The sequence below is a fragment of the Neomonachus schauinslandi genome, chromosome 10 (genome assembly GCF_002201575.2).
Source record: "Neomonachus schauinslandi chromosome 10, ASM220157v2, whole genome shotgun sequence".
Taxonomy (NCBI): domain Eukaryota; kingdom Metazoa; phylum Chordata; class Mammalia; order Carnivora; family Phocidae; genus Neomonachus; species Neomonachus schauinslandi.
This window is the reverse complement of record NC_058412.1, coordinates 122,575,384-122,598,176: the sequence shown is the minus strand read 5'-3', so window position 1 is coordinate 122,598,176 and position 22,793 is coordinate 122,575,384. Positions and strand designations below refer to the sequence as shown.

The 22,793-nt window shown below is 40.5% G+C and overlaps 1 protein-coding gene across 2 annotated transcripts; it reads left to right on the top strand.

Moving 5' to 3' along the window:
* Positions 1-699: 699 nt before the first annotated feature.
* SERINC3 (serine incorporator 3) lies at positions 700-21,097 on the top strand. 2 transcript variants are annotated; one of them, XM_021689089.1, is made up of 10 exons: positions 700-840; positions 5,798-5,959; positions 6,583-6,776; positions 7,881-7,960; positions 8,840-8,977; positions 11,454-11,623; positions 12,620-12,710; positions 13,558-13,738; positions 17,539-17,766; positions 18,411-21,097. In XM_021689089.1, exons 1-10 carry the CDS (start codon positions 802-804, stop codon positions 18,547-18,549), a joined length of 1,422 nt encoding a protein of 473 aa, XP_021544764.1. In that variant the 5' UTR covers positions 700-801; the 3' UTR covers positions 18,550-21,097. The 2 variants fall into 2 exon arrangements, with proteins under 2 accessions (XP_021544764.1, XP_021544765.1); XM_021689090.1 differs by having other exon boundaries at positions 795-840; positions 5,934-5,959.
* The last annotated feature ends 1,696 nt before the right edge of the window (positions 21,098-22,793 follow it).

The window sequence follows — 22,793 nt, the reverse complement described above, 5'->3', positions numbered from 1 at the left end:
TACCTAATGCGTTCATGCACCCCGAGGCCCTTTCGTGTACCCCGAGTGGCGTGTATACCCCTCATTTTCAGAAACAACACCCATCCTTCCCCGATTCGCTTGGACTCGTCTTTCGGTTCTCAGATTAAGTATAAATTCCTCAGAACACCCCTCCGGGATTACTCCCCCCCCCCAACTACATTATTTTCCTCTCACATAGTAAGCATTAAATAAACTTTTATTGAAAGGATATTCCCTCATACTACTTCATGGTACTCATCACAACGGGTCGTGGTACACATATGTATGTTCAGTGTCAGACTCCTTTTTTAAGTAGGCCGTAAATTCCTGTGCACTTCTGTACCTCAGATGTCGACACATAACGGGCTCCCAAGTGAACACAAGTGAGGTGAAGGAAAAAAGCCTTCACAGCTCCTGCAGCTCTGGGCCGCTTTAGCCGCATCTCCCACCTCCGCGCCGGGCCGGGTTAGTCCCGCCTCCTCCCTCCAGGCCGGGCTGGGTTAGCCCCGCCTCCTCCCTCCCGCCTGGGCCGGTTTAGCCCCGCCTCTCCCTTAGCGCCTCGTCGGTTTAGCTCCACCTTCTCCCTCAGCTCGATGCTGATTTAGCCCCGCCTTCTACCTTTGCCAATGACAGAGGCTCTCTTGGCAGCGGCGGCCGAAGGCGGTGGGCGGGGCCACGCAATGACGCCACCCGCGCGTTTCCGGCCTGAGAAAACGTCGCGTTTCTGAGGAGACACCTCGACTGGCAGTTACCACCGCGCTAGAAGCCTCCGGACCGGCTGCCTGCATCACCAGCGTCACCATGGGGGCCGTGCTGGGCGTCTTCTCCCTCGCCAGCTGGGTGAGTTCGGGGTCTGGTGTCTCCGTCGGACGTGTCGTTTGGGGGAGGGCGATAGGGAGCCCCAAACGCAGACGCGATCGGGCCTTGGGCGGGAGCTTGGGGGGACGGGCCCTGGGCTGCAGAGAGTATCCGGGGGCGCAGACCACAATCAGTGATGCCACCCCCTCATCGGGATCAGGCGGCTCGCCTTCCGGGTTTGTGGGGGGGAACGTAGGAGGCTAGGCCGTCATTGTTTACAATTTCGATTGCCCCGCCCCCGCGAGGCTTCCGGCCTCTGGGTTCCTCTGGAGCTGGAACCTGGACCGCGGAATGAGAGTTCCGGGACGAGCGCGCTCTGCTTCATTTCGAAGTACCTTCATTAAGGTGGCGTCATTTAATTTGGGGTGGCTTAAGTGATATTTTTATCCCATAGAATGGATTTCCCGATGCTACAGAGTATGTGGCAGAGCTGGGATTTTAACCGAGGCTTGTGTGCAGTTGTGCAAAGGAAAGAAGGCCTTGTGGATTATTATTCAAAATTGGAAGCCAGGGCGTGAACATTTGGGGACCTTGTCCAAGACATTTATCTCTGGCTTCCCGTAACATGAGGCTAATCACCCCAGCATTCCTCACCTTGAGAGCTGCTGTGAGGATAAAGTGAATAAACGGGTTGAATCGCTTTGTAGATTGTAAACGCCATATTTTAAAAAGGAAATTTAAAAGGATCTATGGAAGAGAATAGGTGAGTTCCCTCATATACTTGCTCCTGAGGAGCATGATTCTTTAAAATCACTTCTTGTCTCATAACTTCCTGATTTAATTGACCAAGGACTCCATCTCAGCTTGTTCCACTACCATTTCTTAGGGACAGAGTACAAAGTGTATTTTCCATTCTTGAAGGTTGTTGATCCTAAATCAAAAGGGTGTTTGGTCATTTACAGGTTCCTTGAGAGCTGTGGCTTTCCAGTTTTTTGACCTTGACCCAAAGTAAGAAATATATTTTACATGGTTGATTTAATATGCCCATTTAGACACAAGTGTTGTGAAGTAATTTTTACTTTTATCATCTACTGTACAATTTTTCTGTCACATTAGAACAAATCCTGGTAAGTTGAATTTTACAATCCACAAGTGGGTCAGACTATTTGCAAAGTAGATTTAGAAAAAAATATATAGTTAAGAAGGTAATTAGTTAAGGAGTGAATTTGTAATTTGAAACAAAGATGTCTTTCTTATCCTAATAACCTGAAACACATTTTGCCTTTGATGTAAGGCTAATATTTGAATTGATGCCATCAAAGCATTTTTATCTGTAAATTGCTTTTCTATTTTATTAATCCCTTTTGTCAACAGGAATAGCAAGGAATGCAGTGTACCAGAGATGGGATGAGTGAGGGGAAGAATAATAGGAAATGAAGTCAGAAAGGTAGCAGGGAGCCAAATCATGTAGATACCCATTGTATGGTGTTGTAGGCCAATTTAAGGACTTTGGCTTTTACTCTTAAGTGATGTGGGGATCCAATATAGAAAAGAGTGATGTGATCTGACCTGTGTTTTAACAAGGTGGTTGTTGGAGAACAGATTGTAGAGAAGAAAGGATAAAGCAGTGTAGAGGAGAAAAAACTTTGCTTGCATCCTCTGTGGGATTAGTGGTTAGGCCCCCTCTGTTGGGGGCCTACGAATTAAAGTGAAGAAAGATTAGCAAGAGAAAAAAGAACTGTGTACACATGCAAAACACATACTTGCAGGATGTTATTCATCATTCGGTGATGAATAACTCAAAGAGATGGTTAGAAAATAGGGCTTATTATTATACCTTACTTAATAGGGGGAAAGAAAAGGGCTTCTAGTTAGGAAGAACAAACAGGAGATAAGAAAGTCTGTGATAATCCTTGTTTATGTGGGTGCATAGGTCTTTTGTCTTCTTCATGTCCATAAAACTCTCTTGGAAAGAGAACTTACGGCAGCCTCACATCCCAGAAGTTGCTGCCTTTAGCCAGATGAGGAAAGCTCAAAAGAAGCCTTTTTCCCCTGTATCTGTTGAATCTCAAATGTCTTCATCTTAAAATAATCTTTATACCAACTCTGGGTTCTGATTGGGTGGCTACAACAGTGAGACAGGAGCCATTGTATTTAATCCAGGTGAAAGATGATAGTAGTGGCTTGGACCAACATGATAGCTAAGGATGCTAAGAAAGTGGTCAGATTCTGGATATGTTTTATTTTATTATTATATTATATTATATTATATTATATTATATTATATTATATTATATTATATTATATTATATTTATTTTCTTAAAAATTAAGTAGGCTCCATACCAGATATGGGCCTTGAATTCACCACCCTGAGATCAAGAGTCATGTGCCCTACCAACTGAGCCAGCAAGGTGCCCCAGATTCTGGATATATTTTGAGGATAAAGCTGATGTGCTGACAGACTGGATGAGAGTTTTGGAAAAGGAAAAAAACATCAAGGATGACCAAGGTTTTTGGCCTGAGTAAGAATAGAGTTGTTACTGAGATAGGGAAGGGACATAACATATAGTAGGACAGCTCTGTTCCACAGAGTAGGTGGTCCCTCCTAAGGGCACTTATATTTTCATGATACTTATAAACAAGTAAGTGGGTATATTCGTTTGCTAGGGCTAGATTAAAAAAAAAAAAATACCACAAACTGGGTGGCTCAAGCAACAGAAGTTTGTTGTCTCTCAGTTTCTGGAGGCTAGAAGTCCAAGGTTAAGGTGTCAGCAGGGTTGGCTCCTGAGGGTGATGAGGGAGAATCTGTTCCATGCTTCTTCCCCAGTTCCTGGTGGTTTGCTAGCAGTCTTTGATATTCCTTGCCTTTGTTTTCACTTGGTGTTCTCCCTGTGCTGCATGTCTATGCCCAGATTTCTCCTTTTTATGACATAAGTCATTTTTAATTAGGTGCCCACTCTTCTCCAGTATAACATCATTTTAGCTAATTACATCTGCAATGACCCTATTTCCAAATAAGGTCACACTCTCGGGTACTTGGGATCAGGACTTCAACATATGAATTTGTGGGGTTTGGGGGGGACACAGTTCAACCCATAACAAACAGTAGGCAGTTATTATGAGATTATTTAATAGGCCAGGAAGTAAATAGCTAAAGAGAGTTAGGAGTGTGAGAATGCAGACAAAATAAACGTGAAGCAATTAGTGTCATTGTTTTTGGCTGTAAAACCTCTGTTTCTGTCTGCAGCCAGCTATAGACCTCTATTATGGTCTTTTGGCCCAGACTGTAGTTAAGAATTGGAGACTGAAACTGGGTGATCAATTTACCATGGCTGTTGCGGTTACAAATGTTAATGGCTACCATGATATATTGCGCCTCTGCTGTGCCAGGCATTATGCCAGGTGCTGTATATTCCTGCCGCTGGGTTGTTCTTCACACAATAACCGTTAGGTGGTGTTAATGCCCATTTTTACAGATGAGAAAACTGGGCTTTTAAGAAGCTTAGCATCTTGCTCCAAATCACACAAAACCATGATAAAGTCCACCCAAGGTACCATCTATAAAAGTAAAGACTGGGACCATACTGTGAGGCCAGCATCCCCCATTATTTATATCTGCTGCTTCTGCTGATGATTCGGACTTAGCCTGCCTTTGTAATGTGACTTAATGTCATCTGTGAAAGCAATTCAAGTGCTTTCCTAATTAAGCTTACATAAAAACAACTCAGATTATGCCTTCATCTGAAATGCTCACCAGAGAGCCAGGTTACTCTCTTTTTTCAATTGAGGTAAAATTCACATAACATAAAATTAACCATTTCTAAGTGTACAATTCAGTGGCATTTAGTACATTTACAGTGTTACACTGTTGTTGCTGTCATCACATCTGTGTAGTTCCAGAACATTTTCATCTCCTTGAAAAGAAGCCTGGTTCCCATTAAGCAGTCACTCCCGATCCCATCTCCCTCCTCCTCCAACCTTTAATGCTTTCTGTTTTGGGATTTACTTATTTTGGATATTTCATATAAATGAAATACAGTATGTGACCTTTTGGGTCTGGCTTCTTTCACTTAGCATGATGTTTTCTAGGTTCACCCATGTTCTACCATGTATCAGTACTTTGTTCATTCTGATGACTGAATAATATTCCATTGTGTGGCTATACCACATTTTATGTATCCATTCATCAATTGATGGACATTTGGGTTGTTTCTACCTTTTGGCAACTATAAATAGTGCTGCTTTGAATGTTCATGTACAAGCTTTTGTTTGAATACCTGTTTCAATTCTTTTGGGTGTATGTTTAGGAGAGGAATTGCTGGGTCAACTGGTGATTTTAGTGTTTAACTTTTTTGAGGAATCTCCAGGTTACTCTTAAATTGAGCTAAACAGCTCTTTATCATCATTTGTAAGGGTTTCCATGTGATGTTGCTTGATGCTATAATACCAGATTTGGTAACTAGGATTCCTTATATAGCAAGTGGAGTTAGGTTTTTATATTGTTTTTAAATAAAATATGCTCTCTTTGTGAATATAAGTAACATTTATTGGGCTCTTAGTATGTTTTAGGCACTGTGTTGAGTACTCATTTAATACAGCAATGTCTGAGGGAGGAAGATTCCGTTATTCAGTCTGTTTTGCAGATGGAGAAATAAGCTTAGCTTATGTAACTTGCTGAGTTAGAGTGACAAATAATATTGACTCCAGAACCCATGCTTTTTTTTTTTTAAGTAGGCTCCACACCCAGCACAGAGCCCACTGTGGGGCTTGAACTCATGACTGTGATATCAAGACCTGAGCCGAGATCAAGAGTCAGACACTCAATTGACTGAGCTACCCAGGCGCCCCCAGAACCCATGCTTTTAACTACTTCTTCCCAGCCATAACTCAGTTACAGCCGTCAAAGCCTGGTTTGCCTCATGTCCTACTCTGTGACCCTTATGACATGATGGAGTCCCCTGAAAGAGGTCTCAAATGGCTGTGGTGTGCTTATTACAGGTTCCCTGCCTTTGCAGCGGTGCATCGTGTCTGCTGTGTAGTTGCTGCCCCAATAGTAAGAATTCCACAGTGACTCGCCTCATCTATGCTTTTATTCTCTTCCTGGGCGCTGCTGTATCCTGTGTCATGCTGACAGAAGGGATGGAATCACAGCTGAAGAAGGTACGTAGAAGTAACAGTAGCCTTAATGTACTGGTTATTTGTATTATTTTTCTATTTTGCACAATTTTAGTTGTAATTAACACTCTTACTTCTTTACCATTGTAAAACTCAGTCAAGTTCATTGTAATTGTTGGGTTTTTAAATTACTTTTGGGTACAGTCTAGACATAGAATATGAAAGTGTTAGTCCTTTTCCAGAAATCAAGGTACTCAGAATGAACATGTTCAGGCTCTACTCTAAGAACTGAGAGAAAGATATTAAAAGAGTGGCATGAAAACATTATCTTCCCACTTATGTTTCAGATTTAAACATTTGACCTAGACTAGCCCTTCACCTGTGGAAGGAATCAGTTGTAGCATGAAAATTCATGGCAAAATGGGAGATAACCTCATCAGCAAGAAAAGCAAAGAAGAGAACACTTCACTTTTATTTGCAAAATGCAAATTGTTTATACTATTTGGTGACAAGATTGTAAGCGAATTGGAAGGCAAAGAGAAAAGTCCCTCAGGACAGTCTTGCAGTTGTTGAAGTAGTCAGTTGTATAAATTCAGGCTTTCTTATGATGGGATAGAATCTTTGTTTAAATGTGGATATTCCCATAACATTGAAATTGCTTTTTCCAGATTCCTGGATTCTGTGAAGGGGGATTTAAAATCAATGTGGCTGATAGAAAGGTGGATAAAGATTGTGATGTTCTGGTTGGTTATAAAGCTGTATATAGGATCAACTTTGCCTTGGCCATCTTTTTCTTTGTCTTCTCTCTGCTCATGTTAAAAGTAAAAACAAGTAAAGATCCCAGAGCAGCAGTACACAATGGGTACGTAAATTTATTTTACTATTTACTTGTTATATTATGGTGTGGATCCTCCCCTTGAACAGTTAATGTTGCCATTCTGATGGAAGCAGTAGAGTATTTGAATCAGTGGCCCACATGTATTTCTGACCTATTGTACTTGTGAAGTTGTTTCAATGTCATTTTCAGTTGGAGTTCTGTAGCACAGAGGGGGTGAAGAGGAATTTTTTTTTAATACCTTTGTTTCAAGTTCCTAGATTTTTATCAGACACCTGTGAAACAGTTCAGGGATTGTGCTAGGCACTGCATACACACAAACATGTATACTTTTTATTGTTAGAAGATAAAAATGTACCTGATCTATTAAACAGTGTACTGAAAGATAAACTACATGTATTTGGGCCACTGATTTACAAATCTATTGTTTCCCATTCCTGACTGCCCCCAGTTCCCCTTTGACATAATTCTTATTTGAAAACTGAAGGGAGTGTGTATACTTTATATGTATTATAATCCTCTTTTTATAGATGCAGTAATTGAATTTCAGAAAGGTTAAATAAAGTGCCTGAGATATCTGAGCCAGTGAGAGTTGGAGTTGGGATTGGAACTCAGGTTTGTCCAGCTCCAAAGCCTCATTCTTTCCACACTGCCATATAAGGCAGTCTTTAAAGATCATGGACTGAAAGCCAGGTTTGGTCTTAGCTTTGCCAGTGATGAACTGTGTGATTGTGGGCACAAGGCACTTATGTCTAATGTTATGAAAGAAGGATTAGGTGATAACTTTTCCCTAGATCCAATAGTTAATTGCTTTATATGTAGCTAACATTGTTAGTTTAGAATACTCCAGAATTGTAGAAAAATTCCTGTCTTTAATTGCTAAGTGTAGGGAAATTCTTGAGTTGTATGTTTTTCTCTTATTATGTCTATGAATTATTTGTTCTCCGGGCTAGTGTTTGTCCTTAAATTGTATGAAAGATGGAGTGAAGCAGCTTCATGTCAAATGAAATAAGCACAGACAATCATGTTGGGAATGCTACTGAGTCCTTATTTTTGCATTTCAGGAATTCACTTTTCTCAGTATAAGGGCAAAATTTAACATTTCATAAATGCACTTTTATATTTTAATAGGTTTTGGTTCTTCAAAATTGCTGCCATTGTTGGTATCATGGTTGGCTCTTTCTACATCCCTGGGGGCCATTTCACCACAGGTATGGCTCACTACTAAGAGGGTTAATTATAATACATACACACTCCATAAATGATGGTCTTGAACCTACATATTCATTACTGGTTTTGCCAGAACTGGCAATTAAATGAGGTGGTATTCAGTTTTATGACTTTGTAGTAATATTAAGGTAGTAATTAATTGATTAAACCCAGGAAGCATTCAGCCCATTTTTCAGCTGTTCTGGAACCATATGTTGCCAATATTTTAATAGTTTACCTTCTCACTTGGGCAGTACTAAGTTAATCTGAGAGCTTGTCAACATAGGGACCTATAACTCATATGTGTTCTATCCCTGCCTTTTTTTTTTTTTTTTTTTAAAGATGTTATTTATTTATTTGACAGAGAGAGACACAGCAAGAGAGGGAACACAAGCAGGGGGAGTGGGAGAGGGAGAAGCAGGCTCCCCGTCGAGCAGGGAGCCCGATGCGGGGCTCGATCCCAGGACCCCGAGACCATGACCTGAACCGAAGGCAGACACTTAACGACTGAGCCACCCAGGCGCCCCTATCCCTGTCTTAATATGCTTTCTTACCATAACATCAAGTGACATCTGTGGATTTCCACTGTGATTTTTTTCCCTTATAAAGGAAAAGGCTTGTTGTACCATTTGGAATGTCAGATCCCAGGCTCCCCTTGGCACAAGCTAGAACAAATTTTAAAAGGTCTGAAGCCCAACAAAACATTTCTTAGAGAATGCCTTTGAGTTTAGAATTGGAATAATCTTTTGCTGTACTGCTGGAGACAGAATATGTCTTTACCACCTCTCTCTTACTTGAATTGAAATTGTTTTAAAATTGGATAGTAACATTCTGAAGTGTTACTCCTTTGGTAAGAATAACTTTGTTGTTTTGGTTTGTAGCCTGGTTTATTGTCGGCATGGTAGGGGCCTTTTTGTTCATCCTCATCCAGCTAGTGCTGTTGGTCGACTTTGCTCACTCTTGGAATGAATCATGGGTAAATCGAATGGAAGAAGGAAATCCAAGGTGCTGGTATGCTGGTAGGTATCTAAACTCACCTATAAAAGCCATACTGCATTATGCTATATTAAACAGGATGTACAATAAAAATCTCTATTGATTTAAATGTGTAAACTTCCAAATTAGAGCTGAGTTTTTAAAAACTATACTTTTCCACTTGATTCAGTTCTGAATTATATGCATTACTGGAAGGGGGGAGCACAGATAATAGAAATCATTGGCTTCTCTCAATTCATTTATTTTGAGATTTGTAATGTAACTAGATGTGTTTACATAAGAAAAAACTTGTGTTTCATGATGTAGTTCTGGTTTTGATTTCCTTGTTTCCACGGACAGGGGGCTCAGGTGGATTATACTTATGGGTCATCTGCCCACATCCCTCAAGCAGATAAAAGTGAACAGTCCTTACTGCTTTATTCAGAGTATGGCCCACACCCCTTGTAAAAGCTTTCTGGTGGAAAAGGGGCACTTAACATTTCTAGGGTGGAAATAGGACTCATAGCTGGTAATAATGGGGAAGGACTTTGGAATCCTCTACTTATTAGGGGAAATGACCCAGCCATATCTCATTTAAAAAAATAGTTGTTGAAATTCCTAGCCCCTGCACCCCACCCATTATAAAAGTAATAGCTACTCTTATGTCAAGAACTTGAACAACCAAAAATTACAGAAGAAAACAAATCCCCCATTATCCAACTCTTTAGTAATTAATACTCGCTGTTAACATATTAGTCTATATCTTTCCAGTCTTTTTTCTTGCATATGTATCTTCTATGTGTAGAAAAAGAGTCATTGAAAAAGATGTGTACTTGTATCTTAACTAATTTTTTACATGTGTTATACATTTGGATAGCTTATAGTTTGATTTTTTTTTAAACCTAGAAGTAGCCTGTGAATATGTGGCTACAATGCAGCAGTAAATACCTAATTATATATCTCTGAGCACATTTCTGCTTTTTTCCTTTGAATAAATTCCTAGAAGTAGAAGAGTGGAAGGGTATGGCTATTTTAAAGGCTTTTAGTACGCATTATCAAACTGTCCAGTTTTCTTTTCATGTTATTTATCTACCTTGCTTTTTAAATAATAACAAAAGCAAAACCAAAAAAAGACCCCGAAAACGAATACTATGTTCACCATAAACACAGTTGATGGAACTTAATAAAAAATAAACCTGCAAATCTCCACCCACTTGCAACCCACTTTCCTCTCCAGATGTAACCACAATTACTGGATCTTTATGTCTTTGTGCACATATACATGTTTTGTTATTTAAATGTAAATAGATTCATATTATGTATTGTTCCATGACTTGTTTTTCTCACCAGCTATATAATGAGTATTTTCTAACATACATCTTATAGATACATCTTATTCACTTAATGGTGTACAGTTCCATGGTGTTCCATGATGTGGTATACCATAAGTTGTTTAACCATTGCCCTATTTTGTTGGCCACTTCAGTTGTGTGTAATGACTGTTTTAGCATGAGATTTAAGAAATTGTTTTATCGTGATGGATTGGAAATCCTGAAACACCTCCCCATTTCTGACTGATAAAAATTTATTTTTATTTTATCCATTTACTTCTTTTTATATAATTCATTTGAATCACTCAACTTTAGAAGAATTTAATAATGAGTTGCAGATTTATTATTCTTTGGAGCAACTAAGAAGTAGAGAAATCTTGCATATTCATATGGAAAAACATTAAGAACTGTGCTAGTACTTTAACATACATTATCATTTTATAGTGACATCATATACATCACTTAATTTTAAATATGCAAAACCCATGGAGATTATAAGTCGAAACCGGTTTTCTTAAATAAGTGTGCCATGAATTAAGTACAAGTTAATTGAGCTCACCATTGCTACAGTTGGTCTGAGTATACTATTACTCTTTTATGTTTTCTAATTTTCAGGGTTACATAGCTAATTGTTGATTATCCATGTGAACAGAAAGGAGTATTATTTTAGGTTTTTGAAAATAGCAAATATGCCACTTTCCCACAGTGATGTGGTCTCATCAGACAGGAAGCGGGTTTATATAGCCAGTGGCTGCAGAGGACAGATGTCATAAAAGATGCCTGTCTGTCGTTTCTGCTGACACCATCCCTGGCATTTAGCTTGCTGACACTGGCCAGTTGGAGGGCCCACACGTTTTGCAAGTTCCTAAGAAAAGCTTATAATGCACATTATTTAGCATACAGTTAGAGTTCACTGTAGCTGGAATGATCAAATGTCTGGTTTTTCAACCCATGGAATCACGGTAGGTTATCTGGAAAGTGAGTCCGGTTGCTTGAATTTAACACCTAGCCATCTCTAAAGCTGTCTGAGACGTCAACCTTGGGTCTTCTGTAATTTCCCTATAAAATGTTGAGCACCATGACAGTAAAATAATGTGTCTTTATTTTTATACGGAGTAGAAGAAAATTGGTCTTCGTTAGAAAAGTTTGTTACACTTGTGAGCATTTCTGTTGGTTTCCCTCTTTCTAGCTTTGCTCTCTGTCACCAGCGTCTGCTACATTCTGTCAGTTGTCTTTGTCGGCTTGCTCTACACATACTACACCAAACTGGACGGCTGCACAGAGAACAAGTTCTTCATCAGTATTAATTTGGTCCTTTGCTTTGTGGTTTCTATTATATCCATCCATCCAAAAATTCAGGTATGGTTTGCTGCTTTTTCCTCCTGTGAAAAATTTGTAATTAATCCTCAACTGATGTAACCTTTTATATGAGTTTATGTTTATCTACTTAAACATTTTCCCATATTATGATAAATTCTTCATAATTCTAATTTAGTAACTGTAAAATGTGCCGTTGAGTGCCTGTATCATAATTCAGTGGATAATTTCCCTATTGTTAAAAAAAAAACCTAGGTAACCTGAGAACTTCATAGCTGTTATAAAATAGTTTATGAGAATGAGTCTTATGAATCATTAGCCAAGCTGTTTTAGGGGGATTAAACTAGAAAATCGTTGCTTTTAATATTTAAAAACAAAACTCATGCATGCGAGTTTCATCATTTAAATACAAAAATTAATGGAGGTTTTTGTGGGTTTTTTAAATTTTTTTTTTTAAGATTTTATTTATTTGAGAGCAAGAGTGGGCATGAGCTGGGGGAGGGGCAGAAAGAGAGGGAGAAGCAGGCTCCCCGCTGAGCAGCAAATGATGCCGGGTTTGATCCCAGGACCCTGGAATCATGACCTGAGCCGAAGGCAGATGCTTAACTGACTGAACCACCCAGGCGCCCCAATTCATGAAGTTTTATGTGAGAAATATGAAAAGAATATGTAGATATTACCTCTCCTTTCAAAAATGAGAAAACTGAAGTTCCAGAGAGATGATGGGTCACCTAGCTGGTTAGCGCCACCATTGAGCTTAGCTTCTGCGACAGCAAGGGACTAGGAAATCAGCCTCTGTGGGATACACGGGATTCCAGGGCTGTCAAATGCCTCGAGAACCAGTAGTACACAGTCCTCTTTCTTGGTTCTTTCTCAGGCTAACTCAGACTGAAAGGTTACTTGTCCTCTTTCAGCTGTCACATAGAATGAGAAGGTTCCCCATTAATAATATTTCAGGCGGACCCAGGGGAATCCGCTGGATGTTAGAAAGTCAGCCCTTGCAGTTCCTGGGGCATTGTTTTCTGTTTGATTCCACAGGAACACCAGCCCCGGTCTGGTCTCCTGCAGTCCTCTCTCATCACCCTCTACACCATGTACCTCACCTGGTCAGCCATGTCCAATGAACCCGGTAAGAGGATGTCAAGAGCACATTCATTTGATGGAGAGAAAGTAGGCAATTACTCCTTTGGCAGGTGCAAACAGTAGAGGTAGAGCAAACGTCAAACAGGCAAACAAAAAGCCTCACTTAAATTTAAGTACAGTGCTCACCATATGGTACAGATATTCACATTTCAAGTTTTATTCTCCATGTCTGTCCATAGCTATTCATAGCTGACAGCCTAAAGGACCATAGTCCTTAAACAGTCTAGGCTTTTCCCTGGACTAAGACTAGTTAAGAGTTGGACAAGGCAACATTGTTTTGGCCTTTTGTGGCATTGTTGTAATTGAATTTCACTTTGGTGTTACAGGCTCTAGACAAAAAAACCTAAAAAAAAAACTCTGAAAGAAATTTCCTTTTATAATGACTGCATTGTGTCTCACTCAATAGGGTATTCTCTGGACTTGTTTCAAAGGAAAACGGTTATTGCAGACCCTCCACTGATGACTCACTTACTGTTAGTGTACTCCTATTTAACTGTACAAACAAAACTAGGGAAAAATTCCCTGTGCTTAAAGCCTTTGTACAACTACAGACCCAAAGAGATTTGCCAGTTAAACTTCAAAATCAGTAAAATCAAGATTGACATTTATGAATTTGACAGATACTTTGTTGTTGTGTCTTTCCTTTTTTTCTAAAACTAAGTCACTGATTGCCACACAAATATGTAACTAGTTGCTAAGCTTTCAGGTTCTTTTAAGTATAACATTCCCATGTTTTATATCATGACTGAATGATGTGTGAGCACTTCCCTCACATCCTTTCTTGGAACAAGAGGAGTTCTAACTAAGGATAATAAAAAATTTTACACTTTCAGATCGTTCCTGCAACCCTGGCCTGTGGAGCATCGTTAAGCACATGACTGCACCAACCTTGGCTCCTGGAAATTCAACTGCTGTAGTCCCTACCCCTACTCCACCCTCAAAGAGTGGGCATTTTTTAGATCTAGAGAATTTTATTGGGCTGACAGGCTTTGTTCTCTGCCTTTTGTATTCTAGGTAAGTTAAAAAGCACTTGGGAAAAGATTCTCGTGAAGGTTAGTCGTAGAAGAAAGAAGCTATTTTGCTTTCAAAAAGCAGTGTGAGGAATTAAGAAAAACAACTCTTTATTGAAAGTCCTCGACTTTCTTCATTTCCCTAGCCATGTATATTTCTTAAAGCCTAGTAAATCCTCTTATCAAATAATTCCTTCCAAACTGACATAGAGATACCTTCTCCCTGGATAGGAGGATAAAGTCTTCACCTGACCCTAGATCAGCTAGAGTAGTGGCTCTTAAAATTGGTTAGTTTCTCTTTTTTTGTAAGAAAATCTGAATTTCCTGATCATTGTAAAAAATATTTAAAGAACTACAGAATTCTATACATCTAATTTTAAAATCACTAGTTAATCCAGGGGCTCAGATAGAACCTATGTTAGCACTTTGCATTCATCCTCCTACCTGTTTTTTATTGATATTTTCTATATAATAGCATATATTACTTTAATGTAAAAATATGAACTAAAAATGGGCAAGGATATATTAATATAAATTAATAATGTAAATGAGATAGTGTAAAGTGGGAAATGAAAGTATCCTCCCTCCAAATTTACCTCTTCCATGATTAAACATTTTGGTACATATTATTTTATACTTTTTTCCTTTGCTTATACTTAACTGTCTTATCTACAGTCTATTTGTATCTATATAATTGTACATAATTTTATTTATGTCACTTGATAATTTTTTAAAATAAATTAGGAATGTACTCTGTAAATACAGTATTCTCAAATATGAATGTCATAATTTGAACAGTTTCCACAGTATGTGTAAATTTATCTTTTTTTTTTTTATGATTGTTTAAAATAAGGGTTGGCAAACTACAGCCCTTGGGCTGACTGCCTGTTTTTGTAAATAGAGCTGTATTGGAACACAGCTATGCTTATGTGTTTTATATTGTCTATGACTTTTTTTGTTTTGCTTTTGGCCTAATATGTTTTGTTTTGTTTTTGAGATACAATTTCCATACTATAAAATTCACCCTTTTAAAGTGTACAATTCAGGGGCGCCTGGGTGGCTCAGTCATTAAACATCTGCCTTCAGCTCAGGTCATGATCCCAGGGTCCTGGGATCGAGCCCTGTATCCGTCTCCCTGCTCAGTGGGAAGCCTGCTTCTCCCTCTCCCACTCCCCTTGCTTGTGTTCCCTCTCTCGCTATATCTCTCTCTGTCAAATAAAATCTTAAAAAAAAAATAAAGTGTACAATTCAGGATTGTGCAACCATCACCACAGTCCATTTTAGATTTTATTTTGCCAAAAAGAAACCTCATGCTCATTAGCAGTCACCTCCCTATTCCTTCCTGCTCCAACCACTGGCAGAAACTTACCTCCTTTATCTCTATAAATTTGCTTATTCAGATGTTTCATATATGTGGAATCATAAAATATATGGTCTTTTGTGACTGGCTTCTTTCACTATGTTTTCAAGGTTCATCCATGTTATGACATTCCTTTTTATTGTTGGAAATGATACTCCGTTGTGTTTATATATACCACATTTTTTTTATCCTTCATCAGTTGATGGACATTTGGATTGATTCCACTGTGGAACTATCATGAATAATGCTGCTATGAATATTTGTGTACAGGTTTTTTTTGTGTGGATGTACATTTTCAATTCTCTTGGATTTGTACCTAGTTGTAGAATTGCTAGGCTATGTGGTACCTCTTTGTTTACCTTTTTTGAGAACTGCAAAAGTGTTTTCCGAAGTGGCTACATCATCTTACAATCCCATCAGCAATGTATGAAGCTTCCAGTTTCATTACCTCTTAATCATTACATCGTAATTGTCTTTTATTGTAGCCATTCCAGAGAATGTGAAGTGGCATTTCATTATGGTTTTGATTTGCACTTCCCTCATGACTGATGAAGTTGAGCATTCTTTTCATGTGCTTATTAGCCATTTGTATATCTTGAAGAAATGTCTCTTTGAATCTTTTGCCTATTTTAAATTGGGCTGTCTTACTGTTTTCGTATATGGCTTGAGGTAAGGGGTCCAGCTTAATTCCGTAGTGTGTGGATATCTAGTTGTCTCAGCACTGTTTGTTAAAAAGACTATTCTTGGGCGCCTGGGTGGCTCAGTCGGTTAAGCGACTGCCTTCGACTCAGGTCATGATCCCGGAGTGCCGGGATCGAGTCCCGCATCGGGCTCCCTGCTCGGCGGGGAGTCTGCTTCGTCCTCTGACCCTATCCCCTCTCATGTATTCTCTCTCTCTCAAATAAATAAATAAAATCTTTAAAAAAAAAAAAAAAAGACCATTCTTTCCCCCATTGAGTTGTCCTGGCATCCTTGTCAAAAATCAGTTGACCATAAATGTAATGGTTTATTTCTGGACTCCTAACTCTATTTCATTGATCTGTATAGCTGTCCTTAAGCCAGTACCACACTGTTTTGATTACGGTAGCTTTGTAGTAAGTTTTGAAATCAGGAAGTATGAGTCACCTAATTTGTTCTTTTTCAGGATTGTTTCGGTTATTTTGAGTCCCTTGCATTTCTGTGTAAATTTTGAGTTTTGCTTGAAAGTTTAATTGAGATTTTGATAAGGATTGCATTGAATCTGTTCATCATCTTGGAGAGTATTACTATCTCAACACTATTAAGGCTACTAGTTCATAACATAGGATGTTTCATTTAGGTCTTCAGTTTCTTTCAGTGGTTTATAGTTACTGTACAAGTCTTACACATGTTTTATTAAATTTTTAAGTGTTATTTTTGGCAATATTATAAGTGAGATTGTTTTCTTAATTTATCTTTTAGGTTTTTCATTGTTACTGTATAGACATAGAATTTTTGTATATTGATCTTGTATTCTGCAAGATCATTTATTGATTTTAATAGTGTGTATATTCCTTAAGATTTTCCATGTATAAGGTTAGGTTATCTGCAAATAGAGATCATTTTACTTCTTTTCCAATCTGGATGCCTCTTATCTTTTCCTTTCCTAATTGCTCTGGCTTGAACCTCCAGTACAATATTGAATAGAAATGGTGACAGTGGACTATTGGTCTTATGCTTGATCTCAGGGGGAAAGCTTTTAGTCTTTCACTATTAAGTATGATGTCAGCTCTGGGTTTTTCATAGATGCCCTTTATGTTTGAAGAAGTTCTCCATTCCTAGGTTGAGTGTTTTTATCAGGAAAAAGTATTAGATTTTGGTCAAGTGCTTTTTCTGTGTATGTTGAGATGGTCATGTGGTTCTTGTCCTTTAGTTGTATGTACTTTTCTATTCAGTCATTTAACAAACTTGCAGTGAGCATCTGCTGTGTGCTAGAAATGCATAGAGGACTACGGTCATTGTTGAGGAGTTCTAGAACTAGCAAGAAAGACAGGAATGGTAAGTGCTATGGCAGAGGGAAGCAGGAGGAGCTGTGGGATTTTAAACCAGCCTAGTGATGACTTGATGTCAGAGAAGGCTTTCTAGAAGACATGGCACATAGAGAATTAAAGAATGAAGCTAGCTGGGAGAAGGCTGGTGGGTGGTCCATTCCAAGCGTGGAAGAAGCTCTTGTGAAGTCCTGGAAGCAGACACTGAGAACATGATGAAACTCAAACTCCTAAGCAGTTAACCACGTGGTAACTGATGAGCGTGCTCTCTGTCTTGTGATGGCAGTCAGCAGTTGAGAACTTTAAGCAGAGCCCTTCAGAAGGCCTTCTGTCCCCAAATAGGGGCAGTTCAGAAATAACTTGCATGTATATAGGCCAATGGCAGCAATTCATCCCATGGCCTCTTTCTGATTTGTCTTCTTTCGGATCGCTTTCCAGCATCCGCACTTCCAACAATAGCCAAGTAAGTAAGCTGACCTTGTCCGGAAGTGACAGCGTGATCCTCCGTGATACAGCTGTCAACGGGGGCAGCGATGAAGAAGACGGACAGCCTCGGCGGGCTGTGGACAACGAGAAGGAAGGGGTGCAGTACAGCTACTTCTTGTTCCACTTCATGCTCTCCTTGGCTTCCTTGTACATCATGATGACCCTGACCAGCTGGTACAGGTAGGAGGCACAGACAAACCGGATGGAAGACCACGTGGCCCCCCTTGCTGCCTATAAAATCTCCATCCATTGCTTAACCTCAGAATCCCCTTCCCTTACCCATATAATGAAGTTGTTGTGTTCAGTGCTGACTCTTTTCTGAAATACTTTTGACTTTTTTCTCCTCTTGGATTTAAAATCCAGCTGAAATTCTTAGAGTACAAATCATGGAGAGTTCTTCTGGACTTGAGTTACTTAAGAGAGAAAATTGTAACATAAAGCAGTCGGACCCATCTCTGTTCACTAATTTTCCTCTGTGTCTAGAGATGGCCATTTAGAGTATTCTGATCAAAGTAATAGTGTGATAAAGAAGGAAAGTTTCAGGGACTCCATTTCAATCTAGACTTTTGCCAGTATCTAGAACAGCTAGGTGTTCCTGAAGAACTTTGCCCAGCAAATACAGTAGTCAGTGTTCTTCATGCTGACAAGAGAAAAGCTTTTTGAGCGGCAGAGTCCCCTGCACATAAAAACTAATAATAGCAGCTTTCACAAGTTCCTTCTAGAACCTTACTAAAGCGTAGTGTTAGCCAAGTTTCTTGTCTTTGGCTGGGGGTTGCTGCTGGATACTGGTGACAGGCTCTTTTACCTGTCTTCTGTTTTCTTAGCCCTGATGCAGAGTTCCAGAGCATGACCAGCAAGTGGCCAGCTGTGTGGGTCAAGATCAGCTCCAGCTGGGTCTGCCTCCTCCTCTATGTCTGGACCCTTGTGGCTCCACTCGTCCTCACCAATCGTGACTTCAGCTGAACCTCTGAGAATTCATAAAGGTCTGCTTTGCCGAAAGCCCATATCTATTTTACTTTTGCTTCAACTAAAATACTAAGTGAACACTTTGCAAATGTGACTATATCCAAGCTTATATCAGAGAGCAAGATTAAGTAATGCTTGATGCAGGATGTGAACTTTTCATTTATATGTATATTATGTTTATTTGTAAAGATATAGCGCGAAGGGAACATTTTGCGTTTTAAAGTGAACTACAGCTGTGCTGTGAAGAGAGTTCTTTATTAAGATCTGTAGGATCCTACAACTTTGATTTAAAATGTAAGAAAAATGTTGGATATTTGAGGCCAATCGTTAATATATTTCTATTGCAGTCTCCTTAAAAAGCAAAAAACAAAACCCACCATTTCTGTGACAGGTTTCCTCTGTGAAAGTCTTTATTTGTGTGATACAAGCAAGCAGTGTGTTCAGCCCTTTATCCCCCACGAGGTGTGGCATTGGAGTTCTTGGGGGGAGGGGTGCGTGCCTCTGAGTCCTTCCGCAGACGAGCAGGGTGGCTCACCCGGCTAACCGCTCCTGCAGCTTGGGTTAGTTCATTCAGTGTTGGACGCCATAGCAGTGATGCCTAAAGCAGGTCCAGCTTTGCCAGAAGCGTTCGTCTCCATAAGCGCTTTGTAGTTTTGGCGAAAATGAAGTCACTTGGGAAAACAGTGCCACTTTAGTCTTTATGTCATTATCTTGTTATGAGTATGTAAAAGTAAAATGCATGTGAATTTATTATATTTGCACTATAAAAGTATTTGATTAAAATAGAGACTTAAGCTTTTAAGGCCCTTTCTTTTACAGCTTTTATGAGTTAGCAGCCATCCTATAATTTGTAGACATATGTGGGCAGTCAGGTTCATCAGGCATCGAGCAGAATGCGCCTGTCTCTTCTAAAACTTGAGGCCTGGCTAGTAAGTCAAGTCTTGAACTCATCCAAAAATTGTACTAATAATATCTTCCCTGGGTAAGACACTTGTGTAGATGAGACACAAGGCAGGCGCTGTTGGGAAACTTCTTCAGGAGAGGTAGCACACAGGGAGGTCGACTAGAACAGTTCATTCTTTCAGCACACATTTACTGAGTGTCTGTTCTGTACCAGGCCCTGTCACGTTCGGGGATCCAACGTTAAACATGACAAGACACCAGCTCCGCCATCTTGGACTTAGAGTTTAGAGGAGGGTGAAAATGAGCTGACAGATGTACAGCGCCTGGGATGAGTGCTTGTGATTGAGGAATTGCAGAGAACTCAGGAGAGTTGCCTGGGGTCAGGGTGGGGGGTTGTCCTGGTAGGCTTCCTGGAAAAAGTGGAGTTGGAAGCCAGGAATTGTTAGGAGTTAGCTGAGAGAGAAATGGGGTAGAGGGCCGGCACTGCTGCAGGGTAGACAAAACTTCACGTTAAAAGAAGGGAGATGCAGACTTGTTCAGGAAAGCTGGAATGGGAAGAAGAGGGCAGGGACTGGGTCACAAAGGGCTTTGCAAACCACACGGAAGAGTTCGAACCTTACGTTGAGAGCATATTCATAGTGACATGAACAAACGGTCTTCAGTCACTGCAGCTGACGCGTAGAGAGGCATTTAGAGAAGACACCAGGGCAGGCCGTACACCATTTCAAACAGAGAAGCGAAAGTGAGGATGGGGAGAAACTGACAGCTGAGAGCTACTTAGTAATTAAAATTTAAAAACTGGCAATTGATTAGCTCTCGGGGAGAGGCCGATTCCTGAGTGCTGCTGGTTTCATCACCTGAGTTGATGGGGGTTCCATTTATATGGGGAGAGACAGGAAGAGGAACACATTGTACGGGAAGGATGGGGTTGGTCCCTTAAGAATGGCTAAGGACATTGGCTTGGAAGTCAAGACTGGGTTTGTATCCGCATTGCTTTTTTTGTCTGTCAAACTGGTCGGCTCATATTTATTGAGTACATGACCTTGGGCAGATGACTATCTGTGTGACCATCTGTCTGAGCCTCAATGTTTTCTTCGTTTGAATAAAAGATAGTACCTAGTACGTATTATTGTTTAAAGTTACTTTGCAAAGTGCTTAACCCATTTTAAGCACTCTGGTGGTAACTGCTAATCTCACTATGGGCTAAAATGAGATCAGACAGTATTCACAGGTCAGAGATGTTCAGCCACAGTCTGATGGAGGCTAGATTTGAGGTGTTCTTACAGAATTAAACAGATGGGACACAGAGGGGACAATCTCAGTTGGGATGGAGGTTGGTGGGGATGGGATAAGGAAGCAGGGCTTGATAAGAATCGTTGGAACCGCTGTGTTTTAAACCAGTGCTTTATGTCAGGGTACAGAGATAAAGTTACAAGGGAGGTGGGGGGGGGCAAATAGGGGAGGTTTAGCCCCTTACTTTGCCAGTGTAAAGCAGACACCCCACTTTCCTTAATAGCAGGGTAGCCAGATTAAGACCTTTAAAGGTCCTAAACTTCAGAAACAATGAAGGTGTGCCATCCCCCACCTTATGTAATGCAAAATAAAACAATACTAACTTGTAAAATAAGTGTAACAAAGTCCAATAAAGTTTTTATTTTTTCTCATAACTTTGATATTAATTTGAAATAACAAATTTTCTTTGAAAATTAGGGGGCAGTATCCTTGTTTGCTTGACCATACTCTAAGTTAAGTTGGCCTGTTGCTAGGAAACCCAGGATTACTCAAGACTCTAGTGAACCATACTGGTGAGTGCTGAATTACACAAGCATAAATAACATCAACAGGTCGAATAAGCCCAGGATCACATTTGAAAGCAGGAGAGTATTTTGACTCATCAGATAAGTCATCTGGTGTTTCCTCCCCAGGAATGGGCCTGTCTGTCCCTCAGGATTGCAGATGGAAGGCCTGGCTTCGAGGCCAGCAGTATGGCCTAGGACTTCATCAGGGGCAGCAGCAGTGGCTCCACCTTTACCTGGTCGGACCTAGCTGGGAGAAGGCTTGCAGGCCCATGTGGCCCCTGCCAGATGTTTGCTCTCTAGACTGGTCTAGCAGGGTACTCGGTTGGGAAATAAAAGTCTCTTATCCAGCAAGGAGCCTGCCAAAGAATGGCCATGGACCTGGTTATCGCTGCTATTGATGTTCTGGACCAAGCTGTAAACCAGCACGTGTTTTTGTCCATTATAATTCCTTTTCCTTTTTATACATTCCAGCAAGAGTGTTCAGTAACATGAGTCATGCATTTGAGCTCTGCAGATTGATGGTGGGTACTGGGCTTATCTTATCAACTAGAGCTGCTTGCTCGTGTCTTTTCTCCTCTCCTGTTGTTCTATCCATCCTGTACCTTGGAGCCCGAATCAGGCGGCCTGCTCAGTGGCGTCCTCACCACTGCTGAGTGACATGAGCTGCACACAAACCGTCTCCTCAGGTGCAGAATAGTGACCATGAAACAGTGTGTGTGCCCAGCTGTGAATAGACGCTGTTTATGCACCTAGAAGGTGGGGATTCTCCCCCTTCCCCGCCGACAGATCAGACTGAGGCTTAGAGAAGTTAGGGACTTGCCTATAGTTAGTAAGAGGCAAAACAGAGAAATAAACCAGGCCTTGAGAGTTCTTTTTTCAATTAGGCCCCATTGTCTCTTGGCATAAGGTGACAGGCACCAAGATGACTGGAGACGGCTTAGGGACGTGCTGTCAAACTGCCCATCAGCAGCGAAGGAAGATTAGGAATCCCCCGAAGACAGTGACTACAGGGCACTGTATCTCTAATGGCTGGCACCTTACCAGGTAAGAGGGTGAACATTTGGTTAAAACAGTTTGCTTCCAGAAAAGTGGCAACCCTAAAGGATTTTCTTCCTCACCAGCTTTAATGCAGTAGCAGGACACATTTCTGCATCAGTTATAGGCGTGCCGGACCAGTGCTATGTGAGGAGGGGGCATCGCGGAAAACAGGTATTTCAGAAAACAAACCAGAAGCAACTCCCATGGCTTGTAAAAACTCTGCTGCCCTGGTTGGAGCCAATAGTCCATTCTTCCAGATATGAGAAATGGACTGAGTTTTAGGGCTACAGCTTCCTGAAGAAGGCTGACCTCAAGAGCTGGCATGTTGCGGTGTTAAGAACTTAACCTGTTGCATCATCGAAAGTCAGCGGTAAGTGTATGGACGTCCTGCATGAGACGGTTTCCCAGCTGACTTGTCACCAACACACCGGACCCACCGAGGCACCTAGCTTTTGTCTCCTGTGGGGCAGACCACACGCTCCTGTATAGAAACCAACAGGG